This window comes from Myripristis murdjan, chromosome 7 (genome assembly GCF_902150065.1).
Source record: "Myripristis murdjan chromosome 7, fMyrMur1.1, whole genome shotgun sequence".
NCBI classification, from domain to species: domain Eukaryota; kingdom Metazoa; phylum Chordata; class Actinopteri; order Holocentriformes; family Holocentridae; genus Myripristis; species Myripristis murdjan.
Genome location: NC_043986.1, coordinates 16,669,888 through 16,686,563, shown reverse-complemented (window position 1 = coordinate 16,686,563; position 16,676 = coordinate 16,669,888). Strand labels below are relative to the sequence as shown.

The following is a 16,676-nucleotide window of genomic DNA, read 5'->3' as shown; positions in this document are numbered from 1 at the left end:
CCAGCAATTGTGTAGTACAGACTGAGGGTTGCCAGGTAATAATGTTGGGTATCCCCCAGGTAATAATGTTGGGTATCCCCCAGGTAATAACGTTGGGTATCCCTCAAACCCCCCCAGGTGGTTCCTGAGATCAACTTCCTCATGGAGGCGCGCCCATGAGAGTGTTGCTGATGAGGGTCTGGTGTGCACCAGTCTCACTGGAGCAAACCAAGTGAACTGAAGAGAGGGGGGATGTTGGGAAGGAGTTAGATTTTGTTGGTTTATTGTTTATTTATTAAAGATATAGTAAACTGCTCAGTGCAACATTTAAATGTGTTTATATTGTCTTTTGGGTGAAGGGTGTAAAAGGGACCTGTATCTATTGTAAATATTGTACATAGTAATTGTGGACACACCCCTTTTTATGTTGCCAGTGGTAGGGAATGGAAGATATATATACTGGGTGATCGTCATTGTGTTTTTTCTCTTGGTTGAGGGTAGAGGGCAATCTGTGGCTGTGTCTGAAATCATTCACTCACTCACTCACTACTCCCTACTCACTATATAGGGAATTTAATGTAGTGCAATATATAGTGAACTCAATAGCGGAACGCTTCGGACACTACTTCACTTGTTGTTCGGTGCTGTTAATTACGTCGCGTTGCTTCTCCGCAATGCATGACAGGATATATTGCCTGGTTAGTGAACGGTTAGTGACCATCGGATGTCCACTACATTTTGCGGTGGATTGTGGGATACATCCAGTGGACTATATAGTGAACATTAATAATCACTAAACATTCAGACATCCCTACAAAATGGCGTAATCACTATATAGTGATTAGGGAGTGATTTCGGACACAGCCCATGTCTTTCCCTACCCTTGTGCATGTACCTGGTTAAATGCTAAAATGGAGTAAAAGACAGAGCTCTGCTGCAATTTGGGTGCTGTGTTTCTTCCTGCTGGCTGTACATCTCAGTAGCCACTGTCATTCCTGGTTAAGTAAGGAACAGTTTATCATCCAGACTTTACAATCAGTTTGAACTTTTGAAGTCTAGGCAGCGCTACAGAGCCCCACTTGCCAAAGGTGTCTTCAAAAAGTCCTTTATCCCAAATGCTACTGGCATCCTTAACTCAACGAAGTGACCAATGACTAATCCACAGTGAGTGACCTGAACTGCTTTACCTCCGTCCTTATTTGTTAATTGTTTTTGATGCAGGTTATTGTACTGCCTTTTTTACTGCGTGTATGCAAATATGTGTGTCTCTATATTTTAGTACTGTCTGTCTTTTGTGTTGGTAAGCCAAAGACAACTTTCCACCTCGGTGGACAATAAAGTTTTATTCTATTCTAGCCATCAGACAAATTTGAAAAACCTATTATTAATTATTTTAGGGGTACAGAGATCAAATTTAAAGTTTAAAATCACCCCTACCATCGCAAATGCAAAATTGTTCCATCACGTTAGCCAAGTCAGACTGTATACATTTTCTAATGCAGACATGCATTTACACACTGGTAGTGTGTGGCAATGACTGACTGACATTTTCACCATCTGGGCATCCAACTATCAGCTGCTTGATGAATTCAAGGTCCTTATCCAGAACCAGCTTGTACTTCACCATCTCCTTCTTCAACTCATTAACTTCCACCATGTGATCAAACATCATTATAGAAGCGTCCTCATGCTGCAAGACAAACACAATTATCAATTCACAGAAATGGGCATGCTTATAATTTCAAATCAAAACCAAAATTACCTACTAGTCAAATACCAAACAGAATAGTTTAGCTACAAATTTGCTTAACAATTCTTTTTATTGTAAATCACTTAACCTGAACATTTCAATCTCTATTATGTATTCAACTGTTATATTTTGTAGTATGGTAACTATCAAAACTTTTTAAATAATTTTTAAACTTTATTTATTATTATTATTATTATTATTATTATTATTATTATTAATTTTTAGCTTACTGTTAGGATGTGTTAGGACCAGGTGTTAATGTTGTCATCTGCTTATGTGATTTTTTTTTTGTTGTTGTTGTTTTTTTTTTTAGTAACTTTTAATTCTCAGTAAGCATTACTGTCAATGACATATGGCCACAGAAACAAAATGGAAATAAATAAAAAATAATCAAAGGAAGAAAAGTGAATAATTTCTCACCCTCCATTTTTCGTCTTTATCGTTTGATGAATGCTTTTCTTGCTGCAAAACAAACATGCTGATACATTAATAGGAGTTGGCCAAACCAAAATGACCTACTGATCAAATACCAAAGAGTATGGTTTAGCTACAAAATTTGCTTTGGAACAAAACTGAAAGTGGCTGTGTAATCTCCGTCCCATGTGCTAGACAGATCTGTGGTCTTCATGACTTTAATGACACCAGGTTTCACACCATGCATTCTTATCACTGTAAATTATTAGCCTGAACGTTTTGATCACTGTTTTGTCCTCAGCTGTTATGTTTTGTTACATGGTAACTTTCAAAACTGTAATGAAGTTTCTCTGTTAGGCAACAACATCCCAACATTCCCAAATTTTGTTTGAACTAACTGACCGAAAGCAGAGGCCCCGATTGGCAAGGAAGAAAAAAGTTATCTTGTAATACAAACTAATGGCCTATATTCATACATTTTGTTTGTTTGTTTGTTTACATTTTTGACTTGCTGCCTTTCAGGCTTGCCACATGAATGACTCATGACTTATTTTGGAGTTGGATTTCCATATCTTAAAGTAAATTAATGAAATTCATGGCTTTATTTGGCAAGGAAAGTCTTAATTTTGCTTTGTATTTCTTGTGATATTAGACAAATCAATGTGAGCATGAGAATGGTGTGCAGAAAGAAATATTTAATGCACAATACAAAGGGAAATGACCAAAATCCAACATACACAAAATGTTTCACCTCGCCTCAGGGAACTAAAATGTAGCGGCAACAGCAAATCATGATGGAAATCTAAGATCTCTCCATTAAATGTTGCTGCAAACTGTGATGGCTTGGGCTTGTGCCATACTCACTTTACATCTGAGAGTAAATTCTTATGTGACAATATGTAGCTGCTCAGACGATGACTGTGAGCATGAACTGCAAAAATGAGGCACCAACAGCAGCTGCTAATTATATACAGAAGGGTTCATTTGCAATAACAAGTAATTTGCATTTCTATACATAATGGTTTTTTCAGATATGAATAGTAAGTTGTGGAAATCCTATTCCAAAAGACGCCATTTAGTCTGGTAATATAGGTGATACAAACTCCTTAAAATATGATCAAACAGCACTAAGTCGCATGGTGCTGTACGTTGAATATGGGATACAGTGGCATTTCTTGGAAAGAATATTATCCAAATAGAATCCAAAACAAACGTATGTTGTCCATCCTTAAAAACAAATTTGGGTCACTACTCAAAATGTTGTTTTCTGGTCTATATCCACCCCATTAGTTTTGGAAAAGACATGTCCTGGTGATGCTCTCATTCTCATGACAGGGTGCGAGTTAATGAGCCAGTTTTATTGTTTTTAGCAACACATACTACAAAAATAGGGTGGAACTTGAACCATCACTTAAACAACAACAAACCAGGACAAACACCCCGAATGAAATTCTCAACAACTCTCTCCAAAACTCAGAAATAATAGGGAAAAACTGAAGAAATCTTGAGGACAGCAGGGAGAGGGGGGCTGTCCCTAGCTGGTCAGGTGTGCAGAAGGTGCAAACTAAGTTGGCAAAAAAAACGGATGATACATCCTCATCGATTTAAGCTATAGATCTTAAAAACTCTGTGTGGATCAATTAAAATACATTCAAAGCTGGATTTTTCTGTATGGGTCCAGTTTTTTTTTTTTTTTTTTTTTTTTTAATTTTGCGCTTTGCAGCCTATCATCCTGTTCTCATTCCCAGGTCATCAAATACCAACGCTTTGTCATGCCTCTGTGAGTCTGATACCGACGCTAAAGGCACCCTTCAGTGATATTGATGCAAAAGACACCCCTTTGAGGCCGAGGGTGACCTTTGGTCCTGGGGGGTGGTGACGCAGTATAAAGAGCAAGAAAGTTAGTGTAGGGATGTGATCACAGTCGATGGCGGCTGTAGAAGCCACAGGGCCCTCAGTGCACGACACCTGAGTTTGATCCTTCACCTCACACACAAAGCACATGACCGCGACTTTGTCCTGTTTCTGTATTGGTGCCTAAACCTGACCATGTGACACTAATGTGACAAAAGTGAGCATGCCCAGTGTGTCTCATACTGAGGCTGAATCAGAGGCAGAAGGAGCATGACAAAACATCTGTATTTGACGACTTGGGAATGAGAATGCATTGGACCCATCTCGACAACCTAACTGATTATAAGGGGAACGCCCTGTTATTATTTTTTTATTGTTATTATTGTTGTGGGGACGACAAGGTGTTAATAACTGCAAGGTGCAATAACTTTTGATCTATGCCCGTTCTTACTGTTTTTTTCAATTATGTATATATTTTTTAGTGCTATTTATTTATTGTTTGTAATGTTGTTGTTTTTTTTTTTTTTTACCATGCAGAGGTGCAACCCCCAATTTTGTTGTGCAACTTGTACAATAAATGACAATAAAAAGGTTATTTGATTAATGTTGTCACCTGCTAATGTTTTTTTTTTTTATATTAACTTTTATTTCTGAGTTAGGGTTACTCTCAATGACATGACAACAGAAACAAAATGGAAATAAATAAATAAATAAAAAATAACCAAAGCAATTAAAAGAAGGGGGAATAGTTTCTCACCTTCCGTACTTCAGGAATCAATTTTCCATCGAACAAATGAGAAAAAGGCCCATGTCCTGAATACAGAGGGATACATAGGCGTTACTGATTTGATTGCGTGTAGTCATGTTTATACCTCATCAGAGTTTGTATAAAATACAAACATTGAACCAAGAGTACAAACAGACAGAAAATGTTAAATGTGAGAATGGCAGTGTGTGTTTATCAGCTCACCAAGGTCATGGCAGAGACCAGCGATCTGCACACAAAAGATGTCTTCCTCAGATATTTTAAGGTCTGGCTGCCGGTCTCTCAGAGCTTGAAGAAACTGTCCTGCTAGGTGCGCCACTCTACATCAACACATAAACAACAGAAAAACTAACGTAAAAGCTTTTGATAAATCAGACACAGAAAACTATATCTGCTCTTGACAGACGGAGTTACGAAGACATAACTATGCCAAAACCAGATGCAGTTTAAGATGATGCCCTCTGGGTGCTGTTTTACAGTTCCTGAACTAAAAAGAGTAAATGAACCAGAGGCATCACGGAGTCACGGCGCATCTCAGTACTAAGTAACGCAAAACACTTTGTGGACCACAAATCATTCCACATTCTTTACAGTTCAATGATAACTTTTTTTTTTTTTTTTTTTTTTTTCTAAGTCTAATACCATATTTGAGTTACTGCGCAGAGATTTGGGGTAATACTTAAATAAATCTACACTACAACCACTGTCGATTCTGCAAAAAAGAGCTATCAGGATAATTCATAACACTGCTTATAGAGAACACACTAATCCCTTATTCTCAAAATCAAAAATAGGGAGATCCGGGTCGGTTGTAGCAGGGGGGCGGTTGTAGCACGGGCCCTTATTCGTGTTAGACACAACACAGGAACTTGTAATTTGGTGAGCAGATTCCACCTCCTTTCATGGCTGCCTCTGCAAAAAATCTTTGCCACCCCATGTATTGTTGCCGAGTTTTAGGGGAAAACGTTCTTTTCATAACGGTAAGTAAAATACTGAAACCAGAAGTGTTTTTCGATTTTGTCATAGAGTTTGTGTATTTAATACAACAAACCTATATGGTCTGTTAGACCTATTAGTAGACTAAACATTAGCAGTTGTTTCATGTAGCATGTTAGCTTAGCTTTTCTGCTATGTCCTTTTAAATGTAGGGAGAGCGAGGAGGGACGGTTGTAGCAGAGCCTTACCTATGCATTTCCTTGATGCTGTGCTTACAGGATATGCTGAGGATTAGGGTGAGGAAGCACAGAGGTTTATGAAAGAGTTTGCCAGGCTGTTTTTGGGGGCCAGTCAGTCAGAGCTGCAGCAAAAATGTATGTTCTCTGTAACGTCACCCTCCTGCGCTACGTTAGGAGAAAGAGAAGTGACAGCGCAGCACCTCCGCCACAACAAGGTGTTCAGTAGAGAGCAAGAGGCTAGGCTGAAGCAGTAGACCAAGCAGCAGATATATTTTTTGGTGTGAGTGCTAAAGAGGTGAGGCCAGATTCACAAATAATCTAGCCATTTACAATATAGAATATACAACAGGCTATGGATGACATATGAAATAAATAGCATTTAATAAATAGCCCAGAATAACTTAAATACAAAGTTCATAACTATAAAAGTTAATCATTTTAATTTAATATTCTAATCTTAACAAGAAATTTGTATTGTGAATCATTTGTATGGGTAAGTCTATGAAGGGAGGCAAAACATTGGTCATGTCGGCAAAATAGACAAAAGGTCTAACTATATGAATTTGCAACATATAACATAAATTATATTTCACTATTACTTGGAAAGGTTAACTGATGAAGGCATGAGAAGTAAAAGCAAGAAAAAAAATGTGTCACCTGGCCTCTTCAGTCCACTTTTGAGGACTGCTACATTCGTCCCACACGTGTGCTTCAGACGCATTGCGCTGCTTCCACCTTCAGCCTGATCACACCCGCTGTATTGATCCGCGGGGCGAAACCATAGTTTGAATTGGTGGAGTACTTGTGTACCTTGCTTACATTAAAATATTGAAACTGTAGCTGGCTCTGTCTTTTTGTAATAAGGAAAAAACAAAAAAAAATGCTACAACCGACCCGGATTTCCCTACTGAAACTCACTGATCTGGTATACTTTCAAACAGCACAAATCATATACAGGGCAACAAATAACCTATGACCAGTAAATATTCAAGCATGTTTTTTTTCAGAGAGAAGGGGGATATAATCTGAGGGGGACAGACTAGCGGGGGAACTCAGACAATGTCGAACCATGAGCAAATTCAAACAGTGGTATAAACAGATGGTATTCACAAGGTACAGGGAAGAAGAGGGGTATGACCAGCACTAGGGTTCTAACATTCTGTCATAATTGTTATTTATTTTATTTATTTTGGCACGAGCAGCTATGGTGGTGTTTGTTTATGATTGTTTGCCTGTTTGTGTTGGGAGTATGTAAAAAAAAAAAAAAAAAAAAAAAAAAAGACACAGGAAGTAAGATATCCTAATCAGTGGCGTGCACAGACATTTTGGGGGGCAGGTGCTCAAGTGAAAAAAAGGGCATGTTCTGCAGCGTGCGGAACTATTGGCTGCCTTATTATAGTAGTGAGATTTAAAAAAAAAAATATCATGGTGATTCATCTCCCTCATCTTCCATACTGGTAAATGGCCTATTGCAGGACAGCAGAGAGCTGCTTCCCTGCACTGCCTGTTGTAGCTGCCTAGACCAACAATAGAATATGAAGTTTATTAGGGTAAGACTGCTTGGTGTCATCACACCAGGTAATGGGAAATGGGAAACAGGTGGAAACAATCAGGGCGTTGCAGACAATCAGACCGGGGGAAAATTACAATGGGGGCATTATTATTACACGCATTTAATCGAGACTTGATCGATGTCACCATTGGGCCTAAAATTATAACTTTCAAAAGGGCACTTGCTGGTCCAGACTAGGGCAAGGCCAGGTGCTCAAACACCACCTAGTGTCTATCTGTGCACGTCCCTGCACAGACACAGTTGTTTAATTTAATCGGCACTTTATTATGCTCTTTATTTCATACATTTACATGTGACATACCTTACAGACCCCTCGTAAAGACGCATTTATATTTGAGCTCTGCCGTATGGAAACATTGCATTCTGCTTGCCTGCCACCAAGGATTCTGCCACCTGGAAGTAGGCTAATTTTTGTTGGCGCGCAGCGCTGATCAGTCATATTGAGGTAAACCCAAAATAAGGCTATTCACTTTATTTTTGCAGAAGTAAACAGTTAGCCACACAATAACTGTGCGGCACTTCCGTTTTCTGTCAAAATAAGAGAGCTAGCTAATGTTAGAAAAAAGGGTGTACCGTAACCGACTGACTGTAAATATGTTGGACAGTAACTGTCATCACAATAATGGCCTTGTGCAGGTCTGTGTAAAAATACATAAAGGCCTGCAGCAAATAGCTGCCCGGTTCCTTTAAACGGCTGGGGTCCAAGTTGATTTTGCGGATTAAACGTCCGCACTATTAATTGGGGAAATACGGTATCTTGCTTCATATATTTGATGTCTTCAGTATGTATGTACAATGTAGAAAGTAGTAAAAATAAAGAAAAAACATTGAATGAGAAGATGTGTCCAAACTTTTGACTAGCAGTGTGTGGGCGTATGGTTTTTTACCATATATATATGGTTTTTACCATATATATATATATATATATATATATACAGTGGTGGAAAAAAGTTTTCGGACACCCTTCAAATTTTACACAATCTCAAATATTATCATGAAATATTTGTGGAAAAATCTTTTTTGTGTTTCAAAAGGTGTGGCTGCATTAGACAGATACAAACAAATACAAATTATATTTTTTTGTTTATTGTTTACAAGAAAAACTAATAAAACTAAATTCTTGACAAATTCTTCTGACCACAGAATCTTCTTCCAATTCCTGGCTGGCCAGTTCTTGTGTGCCTGGGCCCAACAACGCCGGGCTAACCTCTGTCTCTCATTGACTTAGGGCCCACTCACATTGGCAAGATTGAGCCCGTATCGTGCTAAAGCCAAAATCCCCCCCTCCCCAGTCCCCGGCTGGCCTGCACTCACATTACCTTTTTCCCAAACGCGCCCAAGCACGATTGCCCCCGGTGTGCACGTCATCACGTTGAAATACGACAACAGGCATGGCCCGACGTCATTATAAATCAATGTAGTTCAAATACATCATGTCTTCCTTTTAACTAAAAAACGTTTTTGGTCCTTTTAATCAGACATGGGATGTTTATTTACCTTGACAGTTTCGGAGATACACTATATTACCAAAAGTATTCGCTCACCCATTCAAATGATCAGAATCAGGTGTCCTAATCACTTGGCCTGGCCACAGGTGTATAAAATCAAGCACTCAGGCATGCAGACTGTGAAACAAGACATTTGTGAAAGAATGGGCCGCTCTCAGGAGCTCAGTGAATTCCAGCGTGGAACTGTCATAGGATGCCACCTGTGCAACAAATCCAGTCGTGAAATTTCCTCGCTCCTAAATATTCCACAGTCAACTGTCAGCTCTATTATAACAAAATGGAAGCATTTGGGAACAACAGCAACTCAGCCACGAAGTGGTAGGCCACGTAAAGTGACGGAGAGGGGTCAGCGGATGCTGAAGCGCATAGTGCAAAGAGGTCGCCGACTTTCTGCACAGTCAATTGCTACAGAGCTACAAACTTCATGTGACCTTCAGATTAGCCCAAGTACAGTACGCAGAGAGCTTCATGGAATGGGTTTCCATGGCCGAGCAGCTGCAGCCAAGCCACACATCACCAAGTGCAATGCAAAGCGTCGGATGCAATGGTGTAAAGCACGCCGCCACTGACCTCTAGAGCAGTGGAGACGCGTTCTCTGGAGTGATGAATCACGCTTTTCCATCTGGCAATCTGATGGACGAGTCTGGGTTTGGAGGTTGCCAGGAGAACGGTACATTTCAGACTGCATTGTGCCGACTGTGAAATTTGTTGGAGGAGGAATTATGGTGTGGGGTTGTTTTTCAGGAGCTGGGCTTGGCCCCTTAGTTCCAGTGAAAGGAACTTTGAATGCTTCAGGATACCAAAACATTTTGGACAATTCCATGCTCCCAACCTTGTGGGAACAGTTTGGAGTGGGCCCCTTCCTCTTCCAACATGACTGTGCACCAGTGCACAAAGCAAGGTCCATAAAGACATGGATGACAGAGTCTGGTGTGGATGAACTTGACTGGCCTGCACAGAGTCCTGACCTGAACCCGATAGAACACCTTTGGGATGAATTAGAGCGGAGACTGAGAGCCAGGCCTTCTCGACCAACATCAGTGTGTGACCTCACCAATGCGCTTTTGGAAGAATGGTCAAAAATTCCTATAAACACTCTCCTCAACCTTGTGGACAGTCTTCCCAGAAGAGTTGAAGCTGTAATAGCTGCAAAAGGTGGACCGACATCATATTGAACTCTATGGGTTAGGAATGGGATGGCACTTCAGTTCATAGTATGAGTAAAGGCAGGTGAGCGAATACTTTTGGTAATATAGTGTAACTTCCTCCTTCTTCAGAAAGGTCCAACTGACAGCCGGAGCGGCACCTGGCAGATCCGGCAGACCGGGTGACCGGGTGGCCGCACAGTCCCGGCTGGTGCCGACGCGGTGCCGGCCAGCACCAGGTCTGCCGGATCTCCGCACACAGACTGCTGTACTTTCATTATAAACCGACTTTTGTTTATACGCGGTTGCAGCAGCACAACGGACAATGACACAGACAACATGGTTGATTATTGATTGCGCAACGCGGCCATTCGCCAGTAATCGCGCTGCGCACATTAAACAGTTTTGCAGAGGCAGGAGGAAAGTTGCATGATTTACATCCGCGCACTGCGTGCGTGACCGTGCATGTGCTCGTGTATGCGCCCGTACCGCGCTGAAGCACACCCGTGCCAGAGCGGGGGAAGTGTACTGTATTCAAGCACGATACGGAGCGATCACACTGGTCAAAGAATCCGGATTTTAAGGGCAATCGTGCTTGGGCGCGGATCAAACTTGCCAGTGTGAGTGGCCTCTTATTGTCTCTTATAGATCTTATTGGGCTTCTTGATAACCTTGTAGGACCTTAAGCCATGATCTAAAAGTCGGCTACGTACAGTGCGGGTGGAACACTGGACACCAGTTTGGTTTGACCACTGCTGCTGAAGCTCCTGTGATGTCATTCGGCGGTTTTGCCTGCACATGTGGATCAGGATGCGGTCATTTCTTGCTGAAGAAACCCTTGGACGCCCAGATCTTGGTTTGTCTTCCAAGCTGTTGGTTCGTCTGTATTTCTGCACAGTGTATCCAACTGCTGAAGGACTGCATCTGCACTTCCTGACTATCTGGCGGCAGCTGTATCCTTCCTGGCTGAGAATCTTTATCTTCAGGCGTGTTTCCTGCGTTAGGTTCCTTGTTTTAGCCATTTTTGTGTCTGAAGAACTTTCAAATGTGCTGGCTTTATATAGACATGAAGCTTGGCAACAAAAATTGTGTCTTTTAATAAAAAGAACGACCTTCATCACTGGTACCAAAACTCAAAATTTCTTATGTATTTTTATGGAACCAATCAATTTTAAGTTTTTAATGGCATTTTTAGGATTTGTTTAGTATTTTGGCTGTGACTGTACTAAAAGAAATTGAACTTGAAGACCTAAGAGTGATTCTTAATGCAATATTTCACAAAGTTTTTTCCACCACTGTATGTATATATATATATATATATATATATATATACATATATTTATATATATGTGTGTGTGTGTGTGTGTGTGTGTGTGTGTGTGTGTGTGTTATGGCATGCCGTTTAGGAAAATATTATATATATGGAATGAAAGTTTGAATATTTTGAATGACACTTGAATATATGGAATGAAACTTGAATATTTTGAATGAAAGTCTGAATTTATGGAATGAAACTTGAATATATGGAATGAAAGTCTGAATATATGGAATGAAAGTCTGAATTTATGGAATGAAACTTGAATATATGGAATGAAAGTCTGAATATATGGAATGAAACTTGAATATTTTGAATTAAACTCGAATATTTTGAATGAAAGTCTGAATTTATGGAATGAAACTGGAATGAAAGTCTGAATATATGGAATGAAACTTGAATATTTTGAATGAAAGTCTGAATATATGGAATGAAACTTGAATATTTTGAATGAAAGTCTGAATATATGGAATGAAACTTGAATATTTATATGAGTTATTTATAGTTATATAACTATATATCTATATATATATCTATATATCTATATTTATGTATGTATGTATGTATGTATGTATGTGTGTGTGTATGGATGATAGATAGATAGATAGATAGATAGATAGATAGATAGATAGATTTTTTTTTTTATTTATTGGACAGATCTGCACTGAGCAGAACATTCATATTGCACAATCTTGTCCACACATATATCAGTTTGAAAGCATGCACAAACATACCCAATGGAGTGTTCAAAACGGTTGTGGGATGCTCCAGGGTAGACATAGTAGGCTGCACCCAGCTGCTTGATGTTTCGTAGCCTTTGAAACTGGGGAGTGTCAATGAATTTGACAAGGAGTGGGTGTATCTCCATATGCCCGTGGATGGGATCATTAAAGACCTGGAAGAAAACAGAACAACAGACACCTGTGATTTTAAAAATAATTTGATTTGAAGATTTAAAAAGTCTACATGTCTTCTGGTATATTGACATGCTGGTGGGAAGCTCTGATGTCTGGAGTTTCAAAGTTGCCTGCCAAACAGTTTTGTATTCATATGACATTTAGTTTTAAAATCAAACCCAGAAGATAAACAATAGGACCACTGGAAACGCTGTCCACACAAAGAAGACACTCAAAGAACAAATATTAGCCAGAGCAACAGAGAATTTGAAGGTAGTTTTATCACCTGTGGATGAGGAAAAATGAAAATGGAGTACATAATACAAAATCAAATGAAAGTATTGCATGTTTTGGAAAGCCGTAGTAATGTAAAATATGTGTGCAGTGTAGCAGTCAGTCAAATATATAGCAATTTTCTTTTGCTGAAAGAAGCCAGCAAAAATAGCCTTTCTTATTTACACAGCCTTGAAAATTCGATCTTATAATGTACATGTAATTACCTTCAGTGGTTGTTGACCGTCCATGTCAGTCGAAGAAAGGAGAATTTGCTCGGTGTCGCGACCTCACAGCTGATCAGGGAAGATGTGCACTTAGGCTAAAGTAGGAACCCTGGAGGTTGTGAGTTTCATTTCTCCTAGTAATGGGCGGGTCCATTGCCTATCACTACCTCTGATGATGGATTTTGATAGGCCACGTTACAGCATCAAAAGTAGGCTATGTATCTCTGACATAGGCTGAAAAATATTTTGAAGGCGGTTCACAATCGGCTGCGGGCCCTCTTCACTGCAGGGCAACAGCACCTGGGAGGATTATTGACGCACCAAAGCATCCCTGTAGAGGCGCAGGCAGCATCTCTACCTCTAATGCTGTCTCATATTCCACATCTCAAGATATACCATGTTTGTTTTATTGCATAAATGAATTTCATTCCGCATCTATACCACCTGCAGGCACCCGATACAGCTGCGATGACGAAAAAAGTAGCCCACATCTACTAAAAGCTTTTTTTTTTTTTTTTTAAAGTAAATGTTAAATGTTAAAAAAGTGGTGATGATGTCGAATAAAAAAAGCAGAATATACTTAATAAAAAACTATAGAAGCTAACAAGCTCTGCTCTTGAAAATTAAAAAATTTCCCTGCAGCTAGAACCGAAGTGCAGGTAGCTTCCGACACTGAACAGCAAAGGTTATTTGCATAGTTACTGTTAGATATTTGATGATGTCAAATAAAATAGGATATGTATTTCAAAACTGTTGAAGATCCAACTCATGTATTATTAAACTTTTAGGCCAAGAAACAACCACATTCGCCCTAAAATGAGAATTCTGCTTATTCTTCATATTCTTCATATTCTTCATATTATTATTATTATTATTATTATTATTATTATTATTATTATTACAAGTTATGATCAAAACTGATGTGATAAATGTAGGATTTGTGCCTTGCCTGTGGCAAATTGTGTACCACTGTTGTGTAGCCTACCAGATTGTAGAAATGAGCTTGAACACTGACTCTGTCAACAAACACCTGAGTGCATGCTGCCCTCTGGTGCCGAAAAAGCGTAACTACACGAGGGCACGGCCGATTAGAGTTCTCATAGCTCACAGCTGGTTGTCTGTCTGTCACTGAAAGTTTAGCCTCCAAATCCAATCCAGTCTCTCACTCTCTCCACCAGTCACATAAAAATGAAACGTCCTAATCAATAACACAACACATAATTCTATTTTTTTATTTAAAAAAAAAAAAAAAATCCCCCACAGAACCCGAAGCCCGACCCGACCCGCCCAATTCACGTAAATTTTAGGCACGAAATGTCGGGTCGGGTCGGGTTCGGGCAGAATATGAGAACTCTAGTCCGTGGGCGTGTTTATGTGCTTTCCCTACACTTGCTATCTTGAGCACACACTTTAGGGAAAGTGGATAGCGGGTCCTTAGAACCACCTGCTATCCCATTTGTGCGCCCAGGCGGCTTCAATGTGTGTCCACTTGGAGACATGTGGACGTGCACATGCGGCTCCACCTCCCCAATTAACTCACCTATAAAAAGCCACCTTGCTTTAGCCTCAGTTGAACCCCTGAGAAAATGTTAGAGAAAGTACTAAATTGCAACCTTCCTCTCTCCATCACTGGTTTCATTTGCGGATTTGGGATAGCGCAGCCTGCTCTTAAAGGCACCTGGCACACTGATTGGTTTAACTGGCGTAATGCCCAAACCACGCCTATGCATAATGGAACGGGTAGTGCAAGTGTTTTAGGGATAATGGCAGGTGTGCAAGATAGCAGCTTTTGCGGGGGAACGCCTCTTACTCAATGCTAAATCCCCAAATAACGGGTTTAGGGACTCAAGACAGGGCCCGATGTGGATAAATGTAAACACATAGGGCTCTAGTTTCCCAGCGCAGCACTCCAATTGCACCTGTGGACCCCGAATTAGCTCCGTTTAGCTCCATTTAGCTCCGCCCACATCCCAGTGTGGGCGGAGCTAAACGTTTGACTCTGTGCGGTGACTACAGTTAGCAGGTCGGAGTTGGGCTAAATGTGGGCAGAGCTAAATGTTTGACTCCGCCTGGGTGCCATCTGGTGAGGGTTAAGGTTAGGGTTAGGTGAAAGGCTAAGGTTAGGGGTAGGTGAAGGGTTAAGGTTAGGTGTTAGGGAATCTTTCAAATTGCACTGGCACGTATACTAATTTGTTTGTTTTCTCTGTTTTTATAGGTAACTCCGACCTCCACAGAACTTCAGGTAAGATACTTAATTTGTTTGTTTTTTCTTCTTTTCTTAGGATCCTTTCGTCTTCGGCTGGGGAGAGAGGTGTGGATGGACCCCTGGGATTAATTCAGGTAAGTAGGTGTTTTCCTTTTTTAGCAGGTAGGAAGGGCTTCTACGCCAACTGCGTTCCTGAATAAATTAGGTAAGTATAAAAGGTAAGTATAGAAAGAGAGAAAGTTCAGATTTCATAAATAAATAAAATACAGGTAAGTAGGTAAAAAACAGATAAAAAGGTAAAAAGAGAAATATAAGTGCCAATATAAGAAGTGCTTAAAAAGGAATAAAACAGATCAGAAACACTAAAATTGGCCTATATTCCCACCTCCCTCTATTCTTTTTCATTTAGGCCCCAAGGGTGTATTGTGTTCAATTTTCTTATCCATTTTTTCTCCTCCCACAGCCTCTTCCTCACCGACCAGTTTGCTCCCTTCTCTAAACCCACTATGGTGAGTTGTTCAAATCCATGGATGCGAAAATGCTCATAAAGAATAGTGGGTTTAATGGGGTTTTTTTATAAGTAGCAGATGCTATTTCAGCCTCTCTCTTAATAATAGGGATAGGATTAGGGTTAGGGTTAGGGTTAGCAACCTCTTCCAGCCGCTTGCTATTGAGCAAGTGGGCGGGGTCAAACGTTTAGCTCCACCCACGTTGAGCCACTCCTCGATCTGCGGACTGCAGTCAGGGCTTACTCCCCTGTGGCACAGTGAGGCGAACACAGAGCTAGTTTTGACCAGCGCAACCCGAGGGGCGCACACTTTGCTAGTTTCGCAGACCGAGGTGCGCCGAGATGGGAGTGGTGGCGCAGCAGGGGGATGTGTCGACAGATTCAGCTTGGCACAGTGACAGTTTCGTGCCAAAAGGCTTCGCCGAGGTGCGCTCAAAGCTTGCCATCTGAAACCACGTCTGCTTTCCGCGCAAGGCGGAGCGGAGCCGGCGCAGTGGAAGTTTGGAAAACACATGGCTACTGCAGTTAATGCAGTACAACTTCTGTTTAAACAGTAACTTTTAACTTTGTTCATTTTTCTTCTTGTTTTGCGTTGTCTTCTTCTCTCACATAAAAAAAACACCTGTGCATCAGCAATAATAGTCCCTGGTAATTCACTTCCGTTTTGGCTTTTTTGTTTGCATCGTTGCTTTTTTTTAATTTGCAACGCAGCGTTTTCCTTTTTTATTTGCAGTGTTTTTTTTATTTGCAGCAATCATTGCTTTTTTATTTGCAACGCAGCATTTTTCTTTTTAATTGCAGCGTTTTTTTATTTGCTTTTTTTTTTTTTTTTTTTTTTTTGCAGCGATGGTGGTTCCCGGCCACCGTAGAATTGGCTGTGTCAAACCCACTCCACGCCTTGTCTCCTCCCTTCCGCCGGTAGGAGGGACGGCGGAGTACTTGCGCCCCAGTGCACGATGTGCCAAACTTGCAAAATCCACCTGGCCACACCCAGCTGGCAAAGCGCAGCTGCGCTGCGCTGTGCCCCCGCCTCACCCGGTCTGCAAAAATAGAGCCCTGTGTTTTAATCTCTTGACTTTGAATCTGT

General features: G+C 40.5%; 1 protein-coding gene across 1 annotated transcript in view; it reads right to left on the bottom strand.

Moving 5' to 3' along the window:
• LOC115362595 (deoxynucleoside triphosphate triphosphohydrolase SAMHD1-like) overlaps window positions 1-12,899 on the bottom strand; it is a 31,802-nt gene extending 18,903 nt beyond the window's left edge. The window contains exons 1-6 of the mRNA XM_030056568.1: window positions 12,876-12,899; window positions 12,214-12,374; window positions 4,968-5,083; window positions 4,755-4,810; window positions 2,150-2,191; window positions 1,526-1,669 (exon numbers count right to left, since the gene is read on the bottom strand). Coding sequence (XP_029912428.1) covers window positions 1,526-1,669; window positions 2,150-2,191; window positions 4,755-4,810; window positions 4,968-5,083; window positions 12,214-12,374; window positions 12,876-12,899 — 543 coding nt within the window. The remainder of the gene's footprint in view (window positions 1-1,525; window positions 1,670-2,149; window positions 2,192-4,754; window positions 4,811-4,967; window positions 5,084-12,213; window positions 12,375-12,875) is intronic.
• Window positions 12,900-16,676: the final 3,777 nt, after the last annotated feature.